General features: G+C 37.1%; 1 protein-coding gene across 1 annotated transcript in view; it reads left to right on the top strand.

Moving 5' to 3' along the window:
* The first annotated feature begins 3,136 nt into the window (after positions 1-3,136).
* HEATR1 (HEAT repeat containing 1) overlaps positions 3,137-14,939 on the top strand; it is a 42,586-nt gene continuing 30,783 nt past the window's right edge. Inside the window, exons 1-10 of the mRNA XM_081328485.1 lie at positions 3,137-3,372; positions 4,150-4,303; positions 5,534-5,750; positions 6,316-6,457; positions 7,434-7,535; positions 8,339-8,479; positions 11,141-11,352; positions 11,785-11,918; positions 12,617-12,725; positions 13,718-13,828. Of these exons, the coding sequence (XP_081184611.1) occupies positions 4,162-4,303; positions 5,534-5,750; positions 6,316-6,457; positions 7,434-7,535; positions 8,339-8,479; positions 11,141-11,352; positions 11,785-11,918; positions 12,617-12,725; positions 13,718-13,828 (1,310 nt within the window). The 5' untranslated portion in view covers positions 3,137-3,372; positions 4,150-4,161. The remainder of the gene's footprint in view (positions 3,373-4,149; positions 4,304-5,533; positions 5,751-6,315; positions 6,458-7,433; positions 7,536-8,338; positions 8,480-11,140; positions 11,353-11,784; positions 11,919-12,616; positions 12,726-13,717; positions 13,829-14,939) is intronic.

Raw genomic sequence — 14,939 nt, 5'->3', positions numbered from 1 at the left:
TTTCCACAGTTAATCCAAATATATGATCCAAACATGTAAACTATCACTTTATTTGCTGTGCTGAGAGGCAAACGCAGAAATACATAGTGCATTTAAATACATGGAGATAGTAGGCAATAGCTGCCACTGCAGACTTTCCTCCTTAAGCCCCAGTGATGTGCACAATCCAACAATATGTAGCAGCAATCTTGGGCTTAAACAAATGTGTGGAACCTATTGCAGATTGCATAATCTGATCTCTTGCAAAGCATTTATGGTTCACTACTTCACATACAAATGGCCCTTGTTCAGTGATCACAATTGGGACTGGCAACTTGATTGCTAAGTGAAGCAGCATCTAAGTGAAACCGTGATCATGTTTGTGAACATACTTCAGCTCTCCTTTATGTTACAGACCTGCAAAGGTCCTAAATGTGAAGACTGATCATACCATTATCTTTTTCATCACTGTCATAACTGTGAACTGTCACTAAATGAGGCAGTCACTAAACAAAGATTACTATCATCTCAAATATGTCCTACACAGGGGCCTAAATGGGAAGTTGACAAAAGTAGAAGTCAGTGTACTTCTTGAGATGCACTGTAATTTAAATCAGTGGCAAAGATACCAATCGCTGAGGGGATTAAGCCAAGGCAATTATTTTGAAAAGAGTTTACAATTACTTAGAAAAGGAGGAATTTGGAAGTCGTGCTGGGTTAGGATAAAAGTCTGCTCAGAACCTCTCTCCACAGTATCAGATAGACCTAAGTGGAAGCAGACAAGCAAGACAGAAAGCCAACAGCACTCATTCATTTGCAATACCTATCGGTACCAGTTTATAGTCAGAGAATTCTTATCTGTGATAAAACATAAAAGCAATATCTTAACGAGGAGAGGCCACTAAATCACTGGTACTCCATGAATTGTTCTAATTTCATATCATTTATTCTTGTGGAGTGCACTACATGACTTTGGTGCTGTGTAAAAAAAATACTTTCACGTGTTCTGAATCCCCAATTTTTAATCTTTACTTTTTCCTTCTTAGTAGATTTCAGGGAAAAGGAAAAGGATACCACAGAATAACAAAAAAGAGAAGGCTATATAGACTTTTAAGCAAAGGGTTACTAGAGTAACAGAAATTCTTGATTGGAAATATGGGGGGGGGGGGTTAAAAAAAGACCTAAAAAGTGATTTGATTAGATTACAGTTAATTAGCTAACGTGAAATATGAATTCATGTTAGCTATTTGGTATCTGGACGTATACATGATGGTTTCTGCTCGAAATTACATGTAAATGAACCATATCTATGAAATCAACACATCTATTCCTAAGCACATCACTTGAAACAGTAATTACATGTTATTTCCGTATAAACATATTTAAGCCTTATTGATTTAAAAACAATTCACAAAGAAAAGGACTGGTGAATCATCTTCCTCTGAATGTCTTAACACATGAGAATTTCAGGAACACTACACAGACTTAGGATATAATACACACAGTGACAGGTGGAAAACTACAAATAGTATTGGCATACAGCTGGAAAAAATGGCGAGACAGATCCAAGGTTTTAAAAATGGTTCAGTACTGGGAATGTAAAAGGCAGAAGAAAAAGAGGCCAGGATTTTACATGTAGAATAATTTACTAATGAACTTTCAGACATGCATACATTTTAAGCATCTAAGCTCTGTTACTATTTCACATGAGCTTATTATCATTGCTAGCAATGTGAGAAACTGTATTTTTAGTTCCACTTCGAAGATTCAATCTAAAGGAGATCTATTTTTCTTTTAAACTGTTGGCTGCTGGTGATTCTTTTCAAAGGTGCATCACACTCTTCAACAACTGACAATTGTTATTACAAAAATTGCAGAGCATGCAGCAGGTTGGACTGACAAGCATGATGGAATCAGTTCAACTTTATACAACCAGCAATTATCCGGGTCTCCATTGGAGGATCAATATCAACATCATATGATTTATAAGGAGATTTCAAAAGGGATAAAAGTAGTGAGAACAAGGAATTAATTCTTTAATGTTGCTTATTGTTTTTGTTCACACAGTACTTACAGTACCAGTCTGCCAGTTTTTTAGACTGTACCCTGGAAGCAATCTATGCATTATTTATTCAAGCCGCTGGGTTTTTTTTATTGAGAGGGGATGGAAAGATGTTTAATAAATAAATAATAAAATAAATAAAAAGACTCAGACTTCATTCACACGCTACATTAACACTAACATTTACACTTCCCTCTTGTTAATGTTCAAAACTGCTTTTAAAAAAAACTTTCTAGTTTAGCCTCTAATGGTCTCTAACTTCAGGTTTCTTGGTGGCCCCCCATATTAATCAGATCCAACCATGAGATCAGGTAACACAGAGGTGGGGATGAAGCATGGCCAAAAATGTCAACATGATGGTCCAGTTTCTGGATTTTACATGCAGCCACCATGTTGACTTTTTTGATTGCATTCTGGAGACAAGGTGCAAGGTAAACTAAGGGCTGCCTGCATTTTGATATTGAATACAAAGTAGTCCTCGACTTACCACAGTTGAGCCCCAAATTTATGTTGTTAAGTGAAACATTTGTTAAATGAATTTTGCCCCATTTTACGACCTTGCTTGCCACAATTAAGTGTATCACTGCAGCTGTTAAATTAGTAACATGGCTGCTAAGTGAATCTGGCTTCCCCACTGGTTGTTAGTGTAAAAAATGGTCATAAATCACTTTTTTCAGCAGTCATTAAATGAACTGTTGTAAGTCAAGGACTACCTGTATGTACATTTATGAAATCTCTTAGTTGCATGCTACACTTTAAAAGAGGAAATCCATCCTTTTCTTCCAGGGAGCAAGTCTAAGATTTTAAATATTTCGGTTCTTTTGACTTTAAAAGTATTTTTTTCCAATGGAAAGCTAAGTTAGCTTCGGAATCCAGCAACGTTTCTCAACCTTGGCAACTTTTAAGATCTGTTGACTTCCACGCCCAGAATTCTCCAGCCAGAAGGCTCTGTGCAAATCAAAGCGACACCTCACGGGGGCAGCCGAGAGCAGAGATCAAAGAAAGGAAATCGCGGGGACGCCCCCTGTTCCTACCGCACCAGAAACGGAAATGCTCGTGCTGGCCTTACACTTCCGGGTCAAGGGGGAAAATGTTTGGCAAGTCTCCTAACCACGTGGGAAGAAGCGAAGTGGGTTTTACCGCTCGACGGAGGGGATCGGAGATGCGTGCCGTCAGTTGATCGTGGACGCGCACGTGGTAGATCGTAGCTCTGCTCTGATCCCTGGCATTTGTAGTGGTTTCCCAGCTTCACACGCGTTCATCCTTCCGGAACTGCTGCTTGGACTGGCAGCGAATCCACCTCCACAGTCTCTGCCTGGACGCCGCGCCAGGTAGATCTTTGTGCGCGGTCCCTGAGAGCTTGCAAGCTGCATCGGTCTAGGCTTGCGCTGCGCGGGCTCCCTGCAAAAGGTGGACGCCACCTTTCCGGTGGGAGGGGGTAGCCGAGAGTGTGGCATAAATCCCCCCCCACACACACACACCGCTAAACTCGCTTGCCGCCCTTCCATCTTATTACAGAGACGGTCGGGTGGCTGAAGAGGATTGCAGCTTGTCTGACTTCCACGAGGGACTGAGCTGAGCTTTGAATTCTGTCAGGATAGCATACCTAAGAGTGCGTTGTTCTCGTTCGTTGAATTGTGATGGAGTACTTGCCTCTTGTACTCTGTACAATCTAGTGGAGCTAAGATTGATACGTTTTGGTATGCCCTATAACAGGGGTCTTCAAACTTGGCCCTTTTATGACTTGTGGACTTCAACTCCCAGAATTCCTCAGCCAGCGAGCCTGGCTGAGGAATTCTGGGAGTTGAAGTCCACAAGTCATAAAAGGGTCAGGTTTGAAGACCCCTGCCCTATAATTATGATGACACGTTTGATGGTGGCTTAAGGTGTGTGCTGTAGTGTGTCTATGTGTGGTCTGGTTTGGTATTGGGAGTCAGACAGTTGGGTTCTTGTTAGTAACCAAACATTGAATTAATTATGTCCATGACTTTATTGCTACTCAACTGGTATAAAGTTCCAGGTAAGTTGTTTTGGTAGGTAATTCATCATGCTGGTGTTCTCTTGTAGTGCATGTGTGAAATATTTTGATTGATTTCTTTTCAACACAGGAGCGTGAAACAATGACATCCCTTGCACATCAGCTGAAGCGCCTTGCGCTTCCTCAGAATGATCCCAGCCTCTTATCTAGAAGTGAAGCAGCTTCATTGCTCTTTGATTGTAAAGAAGCTGCCAATATTGACAGAGAGACTTTTTTTGCAATAGGTAAGTGTGGCCTTAAAAACATGGCCAACTACCAAGTATGGTTTTGGTAGCCCAGCATTCTATTCATTTGCCACTGATGCTTCCTTTCCCTGGCTTCTGGAAGGGGCAAAATCTTCTATTTGATATTCAGTTTTGAAATAATTAAAAGAAAAATGAATGATGCATGTTCCTGAATGTTTATAAAAATAGCATGAAATCACAGACCTTTATGGTTAACTCAAGCATATAAATAAGTAAATCATATATGTATACACATGCATATACACACACCATGTACATGCTTGTCTTGATGAAAATTTGGGGATTATAGATAAAATGAAATAAATTTGCTTTAAAAGAGAGTGGGACAAATTATGTCTTCAGTTTCAAACATTTTCCGTTTTCATGATTAGAAGATTAAGTGGGGTTATTCAAATTTAATTTGTTTTACAATCCTTATATACTATAACATCAATCCATAAGAATTCATTTTCTTTAATATTATGTACACTGCTACCCACAGAAGGAAAATAAAATTTTGTTACAATAGCATACATTATTAGTATAATAAGTATGCACAACATATACTCTTATAATCAGTGCTTTTTTTGTAAAAGAAAAAGGTGCCGGAACTCACACATGTCATACAACCCGCCTTTCCTACCCTACAAGGTTTCATCCAAAAAAGGTGCCGGAATTCCGTTCTGAGCATTCTATGAGGAAAAAAGCCCTGCTTATAATAAAATCACTAATGAAAATCCTTTTTTCTGAGTAATTAGTTACTGCTAATTTCTGTCTAATAGTTACTTACTAGCCTTAAGTCCTTGCCAAGTATGCTTCATATGTCTGATGAATAGATATTGCATTCTGTATATAGCAATTTATAATAAGCTTGTCTGTACAAGGTTATTGACTGAAAAATACTTAGTTTTCAGAGAAGATGAGTAACGTCTACTAAGATTAATAAATATATATGAGCTAAACCTTTATAGGTAAGTTCCTAGTATATTAAAATTATAAATTTAATATAATAGTAGTTTGGTCAGCTCTAGAATTGTTCTGCATTTTGATAATTAAATAGGACCTGATTTGTAAGCTTAGTTATGTCAACCTGCAGTTATTTAAGTTTATGTGTTAGATGTCATGGTTCCAACTAATGCTTTGACATTAGAATTATGTCATCCACACAACTTCATTTGTTAGAATAAAAAACTCTGTTAATTGGTAAAACTATTTTGGCAACTTTCACAGGGTGCACTGGCCTGGAAGAGCTGATTGGGATTGATCCGTCCTTTGAGATATTTGAGACAACCCTTTTCAGTCAAATATCTAAAGGTTTGGAACGCAGTGTCCAAACTAAAGCAGTAAACCAGCAGCTAGATGAAAATATTTCATTGTTCCTGATACACTTGTCTCCATATTTCATGCTTAAGCCAGCACAGAAGTGCCTTGAGTGGCTGATTCACAGGTAATTTATTCATGCTTCTCTGATATCTTACTGCTTGTTGCATAGATGTCCATAGATTCAAGCCCCTCAGAGCATTCCCAGGGTATGTTGATTTGGGAAATAGTACTGGGAACCACTGTAAACACCTATTGTATATGGCCCAGTTTTTGGATTTAGTGATATTTCATCATGAGGGATAGTTAAGAATAGCATTTCCTTTCTCCATCAAGCCAAACTGGTTCCAAAGTATTTTTCTCCTCGTGTAAGTTTCTTCTTTTCTAATCTTCCCATTCCTATTTATTAAATTGAAATGTTCTTGCACATCACATACTCTGTGTTTCTCACCAATGACTACCTATCCTCCTAGTTTTAATTCTCACAAGGCAAGTGGTCTCTACTCACCAACTTCTCTAAATTTTAAAACAAAATCAGCCAATCAGGGCTCCAGAACTATTTTAAAGGATTTTAAGGAGAAAAATACCAGTGCAAAGATGAAGGTTTAGTAGTTCAGTATCATAGATTATATCATATTAGGTCCATAATTATCTGACATCATAACTTTCTCTAAATGTGTGTTCTGATTTAGGTTTCATATTCATTTGTATAATCAAGACAACTTGATTGGCTGTGTATTGCCCTACCATGAGACAAAGTTGTTTGTGCGAGTTATCCAACTTTTAAAAATTAGCGACTCCACTCATAAATGGCATTGGTTGCATCCAATTCAGGTAAAGTAGTGAAAGATAATATATGAAGCCATATATATAATGTTGTTGTGCAGTGTATTTCTGTAAAGCATTTGTACTTGTGTGCCTGTCTCTTTTGTTTATTAGGTATTTTACTTAAATACAAAGTATACTAGAACAAATCAGTTTGAAATCTACTGATTTGGACCATTGTTCTTACAGATATTTTCTTGTTTTGTTTTCTGCTTTATGAATCTTGCTTTCTCAATGTTTTATGATTGCTGGCCATTCAATCGACAGTTTTTCAAGTAAAAATATTCTCACTTTCTTATATTTCTAATTTGTGACTGAATTATTTATTAGTAATCATTATTACTGTGTTTTAGCAGATTATAGTAGCATAGTGTATATGCTGATACATATCACTGTAAAATAAAAAATTATGGCAGTTATTTGAGATAGGTTACAATGAAAAAGTGAGCCACCCAGAGGGACCCAGTGATCTTCATTGCTGGCACTTTGAATCTGAGGTTTCTTTAAACTGATTTTTGGATTTTCTGTCTTCTGATATGCATAGAATTGCACATTTATACGTGAAGTAAAATGTATGAGTAAATACTTTTGGAATAACAAGTAATATGTATAAATACAAGGTATTAGATCTAATTTCATATAAAAAGCATAGGATTATTTCTGAATATATGAATCTATGGGTAAAACGTGGAAAAAACATAACTTTGGTTTGGAAAATATATGTGCTTAAATTAACTTTGAATTTCTGAATTAAATATCATGGACTGTGTTTTATCTCTGTTTTGAAAATTGATTATCAAGTTCAGTTTAGCAACTTCAAGATATGTGGACTTCAACTCCCAGAATTCTCCAACATATGCTGACTGGGGAATTCTGAGATGTGAAGACTTGCCCATCTGAAAGATGCTAAGGTTAGGGTTAGCATGCTAAGGTTGAGGAACGCATATCTATTTATCTTTCTTCTTTTTGGCTCTCGCACTCATAGAAACCAGGAGTCCCTCTTGCACGAGGAACTTTGATTACGCACTGCCACAAAGATTTGGGTTTCATGGATTTCCTATGCAACCTAGTGACTAAATCTGTAAAGGTTGGTGAACTCTTCCAATGCACTGCCGGTCTGATAGTCTCTGTCTCTCTGTGTCTGTCTGTCTGTCTGTCTGTCTGTCTCTCTCTCTCTCTCTCTCTCTCTCTCTCTCTCACACACACACACACACACACACACACACACTTAGGACATAAATTAATTGAATTCAGTAGAAACTATTGCAACTAAGTTAACATACTGAACAAAGCCATCCTGAAAATTATTAAATTGTCAAGCTACAGACAGACATATTTAGCCAGGCCAGCATGATTTTTTTTCTCTCCTACATGAGGTTATTTCTCTTTTGAATTCCTAACTTTAAACACAGAAGTAGTATTCATCATTCAAACATGCAGTAATATTGCCTGTATGTATTTATATTGCACCGGGTACAATTCTGTACTGCCTCACCTTGTACTTCTTATGGGATATCTATATCTATATCTATATACCTATATCCCTTGCTCATGTTATTGTTGATTATATTTTTATTTTGCCTGTATAGGAGCTCAAGGTGGCATTCATAGTGTACCCTCTTCCCATTTTCCCTATAGCAACACCCTTTTTTTGATAGACTGGCTGAGAGAGAGTAGCTGGTCCAAGTCACCTAATAAGCTTCTACATCTAAGAGTAGACTACAACTTGCACTTTTTATGCTCCCATCATGTTTACCATCACACCGGTGGATGAACTCAACGTGTGAATAGAGAAAAGTTATTGTAATAAAAATAATGTATGATTTGACCTCCCTCCCTCGCCACTATTTACACTATCTGTATTCCAAATTTATTTTTTCTTTTCTCCAGGTCTTTTCGCAATACCCAGGGAGTTCATCACAGATGAGAGTCCTGCTGACTTTTTATGCTTCTACAATTGTGTCTGCTCTTGGAGCCATAGCAAATGTCACAGACACCCTTGTCTCCAGATTACTTCCATATATCCAAAAGGTACCTGATCATCACGTTTCCTTGGAACAGTTAATCTTTCTCTTTCAATTGCTACAAGATGTTTTTAGGAATGAGAACAAATGAATGTTGGGCATGGGGGGAAGGGCTGTTGAAGTTTCCACAGCTTGCAGAGGATGCACTATGACATGAAATTGAACATCTGATTTGATCAATGACAATTCCTAATCTTTATTAACTGTTACTAGTTTCCTGTAAATATTTTCTATTTTCCTCATATTTGAATTGCATATGCTTATATAATACAATCTCAGAGTAGAAATTAAAAAATCTAATTACAAGTTGTACACTTAGCTTCTCCAGTTTATGAGCACAGCTCTGCCTTAGAATTGTGAGTGACCAGGAACTCTGGCTTAAACCACAAAATCATAAGCCACAATTTTTGTCATATTTTTGCTTGTTGAAAGAGAAGCAAAAAGAGTTCCTAATTCCCTTGTAATACTAAAAAAACCTAAACCACAGAATGTTTGGGTAGGATGTCATCTTGAAGGTGACTAGTTCAGTCCTCTGCCCACTATAAGATCCTGTTACCTCAGTATCCCTGATAGAAAGCTATCCAACCTCTGACTAAATGTCTCCAATAAAGGAAATTACACCTCCTCCAGTGGCATTGACTTCCACCGTTGAACAGCTGTTCCAATTAGATGTTTTGTGATATCTGATTGTAATTTACATCTCTTTTATTTTACCTTATCTTCTGGAACAACTCTGAACAATTCTGCCATTTTCTGCAGTTTCCTCTAGGCTAAACATACTCAATATCTCCAGTGGTTCCTCATGCTTTCCCATGTAGGGCTTTTAGCATCTTGGTTACTCTCTTCTGAACATGCTCCATTTTTTCAATATTCTTCCTAAAACATGGTGCCTGGAACAGGGCACGATATTTTAAGTGTAATCTGGCAAATGCAGAATAAAGGAAACAGTTATTTCTTTCGATTTTGACACTTAGTATTCCGCAGATGTAGTCGAGGACTAAGTTTACTCTCTTTGTTAGCTCATGTTCAACTTGTGATCCACTGAGAAACCCAGATCCTGTTTGGATGTTGTGTTGTCCAGTTTGGTCTCCTTGTCCTATATTCATGCTTTTTATCTTTCCTACCAAGATCTAAGACTTTGCTTTTGTACCTATTAAAATTCATCTTGCTGGTTTCTGCCCAGTGTTATAGCCTATCAAGATCATCTGATACTTGGTTCTCTGCTTTAAGATACTTGTTGTCCTTTATGAGTATCATTGCAGATTTGACAATCATACCTTCTAACCTCTCAAATAATTTATGAAGAAGAACTTACAGTGTCTGGAATGGATACTTCCCACCATTTCATGTGGAGCCATTGATGTTGTGTTCCAGGCCAAGAGCTTTTATTTTACCTTTAGCTAATGTAGCAGGAGTCATGCTCCAAATGATAACTGGCCAGATTTGATTTGATTTCATTTATGTTTAAATTTAATAAGAATTAATTTAATTAATATAATTATTCTCCATTTAGGCATTTTAATAATAATGATAATGATAATATAATGAAGTAGGAAGGGACCTTGGAGGTCATCTAGTCTAACCCCCTGCTCAGGCAGGAAACCCTATACCATTTCAGACAAATTGCTGTCCAGTCTCTTTTTAAAAACTTCCAGTGTTGGAGCATTCACAGCTTCTGGAGGCAGGTTGTTCCACTGATTAATTGTTCTGTCAGGAAGTTTCTCCTTAGTTCTAGGTTGCTTCTCTCTTTGGTTAGTTTCCATCCGTTGCTTCTTGTCCTGCCTTCTTTTCCCCTCCTCTCATTTGCATTCTCGGTGGATTTTGTTGAAGATACAGATGATTACTACTTTCAACTTTTTTTTCCACATATTAGTATTAGGTTAAGATTGATATAATCTTGGGAACTTTTAAAAATTGAGAAAAACAGATTAGCTTGTGTACACTGTCCTTTCATTTTTAACAAGAAATGCCTTAACTTCTCCTCCTCATTTTGAACCATCAAAATGATAACAATATATTTGAGGTTGTTTCTACTGAAAGTTTTAATTTCTATTTCTATTTCTTCTTGTCCTGCATTTCTCACTATATATTCTGCTTATAAGTTAAATAAAGTGAGTCAGTGCAATCTAGGTGTATTTACCAATTTTGAACGTGTTAGTTATTTCCATAGTCCAGGGGTAGGCAACCTCGGCTCTTTTATGACTCGTGGACTTCAACTCCCAGAATTCCTGAGCCAGCCATGCTGGCTCGGGAATTCTGGGAGTTGAAGTCCACGAGTCATAAAAGAGCCAAGGTTGCCTACCCCTGCCATAGTCTATACCAGGGGTAGGCAACCTCGGCTCTTTTATGACTCATGGACTTCAGCTCCCAAAATTCCTCAGTCAGCATAGCTGACTGAGGAATTCTGGGAGTTGAAGTCCACGAGTCATAAAAGAGCCGAGGTTGCCTACCCCTGGTCTATACTAATTTGCTGTTTTGGTCTATACTCCAGAGATTTTCTATAATGAATAAGCCAATATAGATGTATTTTTGAAAATCCTGGGCCTTCCCTATTATCCAGTGCTATTTGTATAGACCTAAACCTTTTATGACATGCTATGCAATATTACTTTCAAAGACCTTATACTTAAATTACCAAACATACTTTTGATCCTTTTCCTCATGATAGGGTTTGAAATCATCCTTGATGGATTTCAGAGCTGCGACATATATGATCATCTGTCAGTTAACTGTAAGGGTGACAATGGAACAATCACTGGTTCTTTCGTTGATGTTGCTGATTAGTAAGACTTTGACCAAGATACCCTCTCTTGTCAAAGATGGGCTATGCTGCTTGATTGTCCTTCTACAGAGCCAGAAGGAAGAAGGACTTGGAGAAAAGTAAGGAAAATGAGTGTATTTTGTGTGGGTGGGGGGGAAATGTGTTTTTCTGTCATTAGCAAAGTGAAAACTGTATTTGGTGCAACTTGTTTTTCTGTGCTTGCATTCTTTGATTAAAATGCAGTTGGTTTTCTCTGTTAGTAGTGATTACAGATAAAATCAAAATATGGATACATCTGAGGTTTGACACTATGATATTTAATAGAAAATTCAGCTTTTGATTTACTTAAAATGTATTTCATTACTGAATTTATGGAAGCATTTTCATATTTGTAAACTTTACTCTAGAAACAAGACTTTAAGATACCTTGGGATATTTGTGGAAAGGCTCATTCCTTAACATCAGGAATTTCCTCTTTTAAGGGGTCATATTGACAATTTCCTGCTGTTCTAGGAAGTCCCATTAACTACTTTTACTGTGTTCCTATGCAGACCATATGTTCATCTGTGTAATGTGCCCAATCTGATTGCTACTCTTCATGAAATTTCAGCAGTTCACGATGTCAGTCCAATTTTACATTATCTGCTGCCCCACCTAGTTCATTCAGTTATTTATGGAAAAGCAGGTATGTTCATCTGTGCTCTGTCTTTTCATTTACATATCTCTTCATTGAAAATATAAGAAATATAAAACCATGCATGGCATGGAGAAAGAAGACAAAGAGGCATTTTGCTCCATCTCTCAAAACACTAAGACTGAAACTCGCTGGGAGATTTAATATAAGCAGAAGAAGGCTGTAGATAATTAACTTCAGGAATTTTTTATCGTACGTGGTAACCCAGTGATAGCCCCTAACCCTGATGGCTTTAAAAAGGAATTGGCCAAACTCATGGAGGACAGGTTGGTCAAGGACTACTTGTTTCGTAGATTCAGTGTTAATTTCAAGTTGAAGGCTGCATCTTCAAAATAACAGCTACAGTAAATGGGAGAGCGATAGTGATATGTCTCTGATTTCTGCTGGTAAGAATTCCAGAGCCATCTGGTTAGTCATACTGGGCCACAAAATGCTGGATGAGCCTTGGCCTGATCCAACAGGACTGTAGTGGTGTTCTTAGGTTCTGTTAATGAGATTTTGCTCCTTTTAGAAGCATGATTCTTTGAATCAGTCAGAACAAAGTTGTTGGCATTATAGCACCCAACTTCAAATAACACAGGAAATAAAGAGTTACATTCTGCTGTCCTAAATGATAAACACTGGGGATGGTTGAATCAGAATGTTTCAGAGACAGTCATTATTTCTTTATGGCATCAACTTGTTTTCAGAGATGGAAGAAGGATCCAACACAATTGATAACCAAATCTACATTAAACAACTGGAAGCAATACTTACAACTATACCACTTGAAAAAGATTTGGATCATTTATTGGCCTGGTAAGCTACGGTCTTTTAATAAGTTAGGATTTCATATCCCTGGTTTTCATGTCACAATGGAATTTGTCAGGTATACTGTAGGATTCTATTGGTTAAGTGTTGTAAACCAGTATTTCCTTTTTCCCCACCCTCTCGGGACCAATTCCTACTACTAAAAATTATTGGGGAGGTGGGGCTTTTGTTTATAAATGCAAGTAGTCCTTGTTTGGTGACCACAGTTGAGACAGACAGAGGTCACTAAGTGGGAAATCATATGACCATGACCATGATTTCCTTTTGCCACTCCTCCACCCTTTGGAATGTTCAGGTAGCACTGGGATAGCAGGCTTGCAGCTGCTAGCTATAACTGGCAAAATTAACTATATTTACATTCCAGTCAAAAGAGACAATAAAAAAGCTAAGCGGAAAACAGATTGGAACACATTTCTCTCCAGGGAACAACACCTAGATAAACAGGAATTAACACTACACAATCTAACAAAATACCCTAATCAAAGAATTACCAAGGAGTGAACTACACACCCCTTCACCATTGGCAGGGCAACTACTGTACATAAACAGCGAGCAAACCCCACACTCAACTAGCACTGATGATGTTATCCAGTCAGATACTGAAATGTCTGCAAGCAGACAACCAAGTTCAGAGAACACCAAGGGCTCCGTAGTTCTGCCCTGGGCTACAGATAATCTCTTCTGTAGCTGTTCCAAAATCTGTCAGTTGGAAATTGGAAGCCTATTTTAATTTCAGCCTATTGATGTGTTTATTATTATTTTTTAAAAGAAAATTAGGTAAGACATATTTTGGTCATTGCTGAAAGGGTAGTGGTGATATGTACATAGATAACGTTCGTGTAGAGATTGGATGCATAAAGAAAAGCAGTATTTCATAAAATGTCTATATTATTAAGTTTTCACATTCTTTGAGGAAGTTGTGAAAAACAATATTAGTTCTCTGTAAAGAAATAATTATTTCCTTCCCCCCCCAATTTCAGTAAGTTTCTGGAGGATTATATTTCATATGGTGTAAAGAGTGGTTCTGATCCTGCCAAAATAGCTGAAATTAATGAAGAGTTACTTCCTTTAATCAGACTTTTTGAAAGAAAGTAAGTAAAAAGATTTTATTCCACATTCTTACTTGGGATGGTGACAAAAGTATTTATGCCTAGGCCAAATAGATCAAAGTTAGGCTTTATTAAGATAATATTAAAAAGAGGTCAAAATATAGGTGAAGTCAACTAATTAAAGCTTTATTCCCAAGTTATTTCAAGCCTATCCAGAGGGTACATATACTGCTGCTTCAACTTTCTTGGTCAAAACAGATTCTGCTCCATTATGAAGAATGAATAGAATTTAGAAGTAGAAAGTCAAATCCGGGCTGACCCTCCACAGCAGCGGTTGTCCCTGTACAGCAAGTCTCTCACCACTTTCCTGATCCCTAAGTGCAAAAGCCAAAGTCACATTGATTCATCAGTGATAATTTAAAATTTTTAATCTGCCTAGTTTTAATATGTTCATAAATTGCCCTGAGTCACCCTATATGGAAGATGGACATCATAAAAATTTAAATAATTTAATAAATTTAAATTAAATTTTAATTTTAATAAATAACATAAATAATACCTGGCCTCAACTAACCCAAGTTGTTATGCTGGCCAAGGCAGGTTAAAAAAAAAACCTAAAACTTTAGGGCAAGATCAAGAGAGTCCTTTAGTCAAGTTGCCTAGGAGAATAACATTAAGTTCCATTCTCAAAAAAATTACTGTAGAATTCTTGTTATGGTTTGCACTCAAAATTATTTTCCACATCCCAGTTATCTACCCATTTCAAAGCAAACCTCAGAGGTAAATCAAAGTAGGCCATGGAATTTGAATTTCAGTCATCTTATTCAGAAAAGTAAAATAATTACATCCAAGTCTTCTATTTGCGTTGTGAGCTACCCCATACCAATTTCAGTTCTGGTCTGATGAAAGAATACTTAGAAGATACTAAGATTTTATTCTGCTGCTGAAAACTAGGTTTAGAACTTTTGTATTCAGATTTAACCAACTTCCATGTGTGACTCCAATTATGGAACATAACATAACATTTGGTCTACCTTTTTACTGGGTTGTTTAATATATGTTTTTTTCTTCTTAATGCCACACAAAGTCTCAGAAACTGGGCAGTAAGAAGTGTAAACAAACAGGTAAACAAACAATACAGTGAGAATTAGGG

This window comes from Vipera berus, assembly GCF_964194415.1.
Source record: "Vipera berus genome assembly, chromosome: 1".
NCBI classification, from domain to species: domain Eukaryota; kingdom Metazoa; phylum Chordata; class Lepidosauria; order Squamata; family Viperidae; genus Vipera; species Vipera berus.
This window is presented reverse-complemented; position numbering and strand designations above follow the sequence as displayed.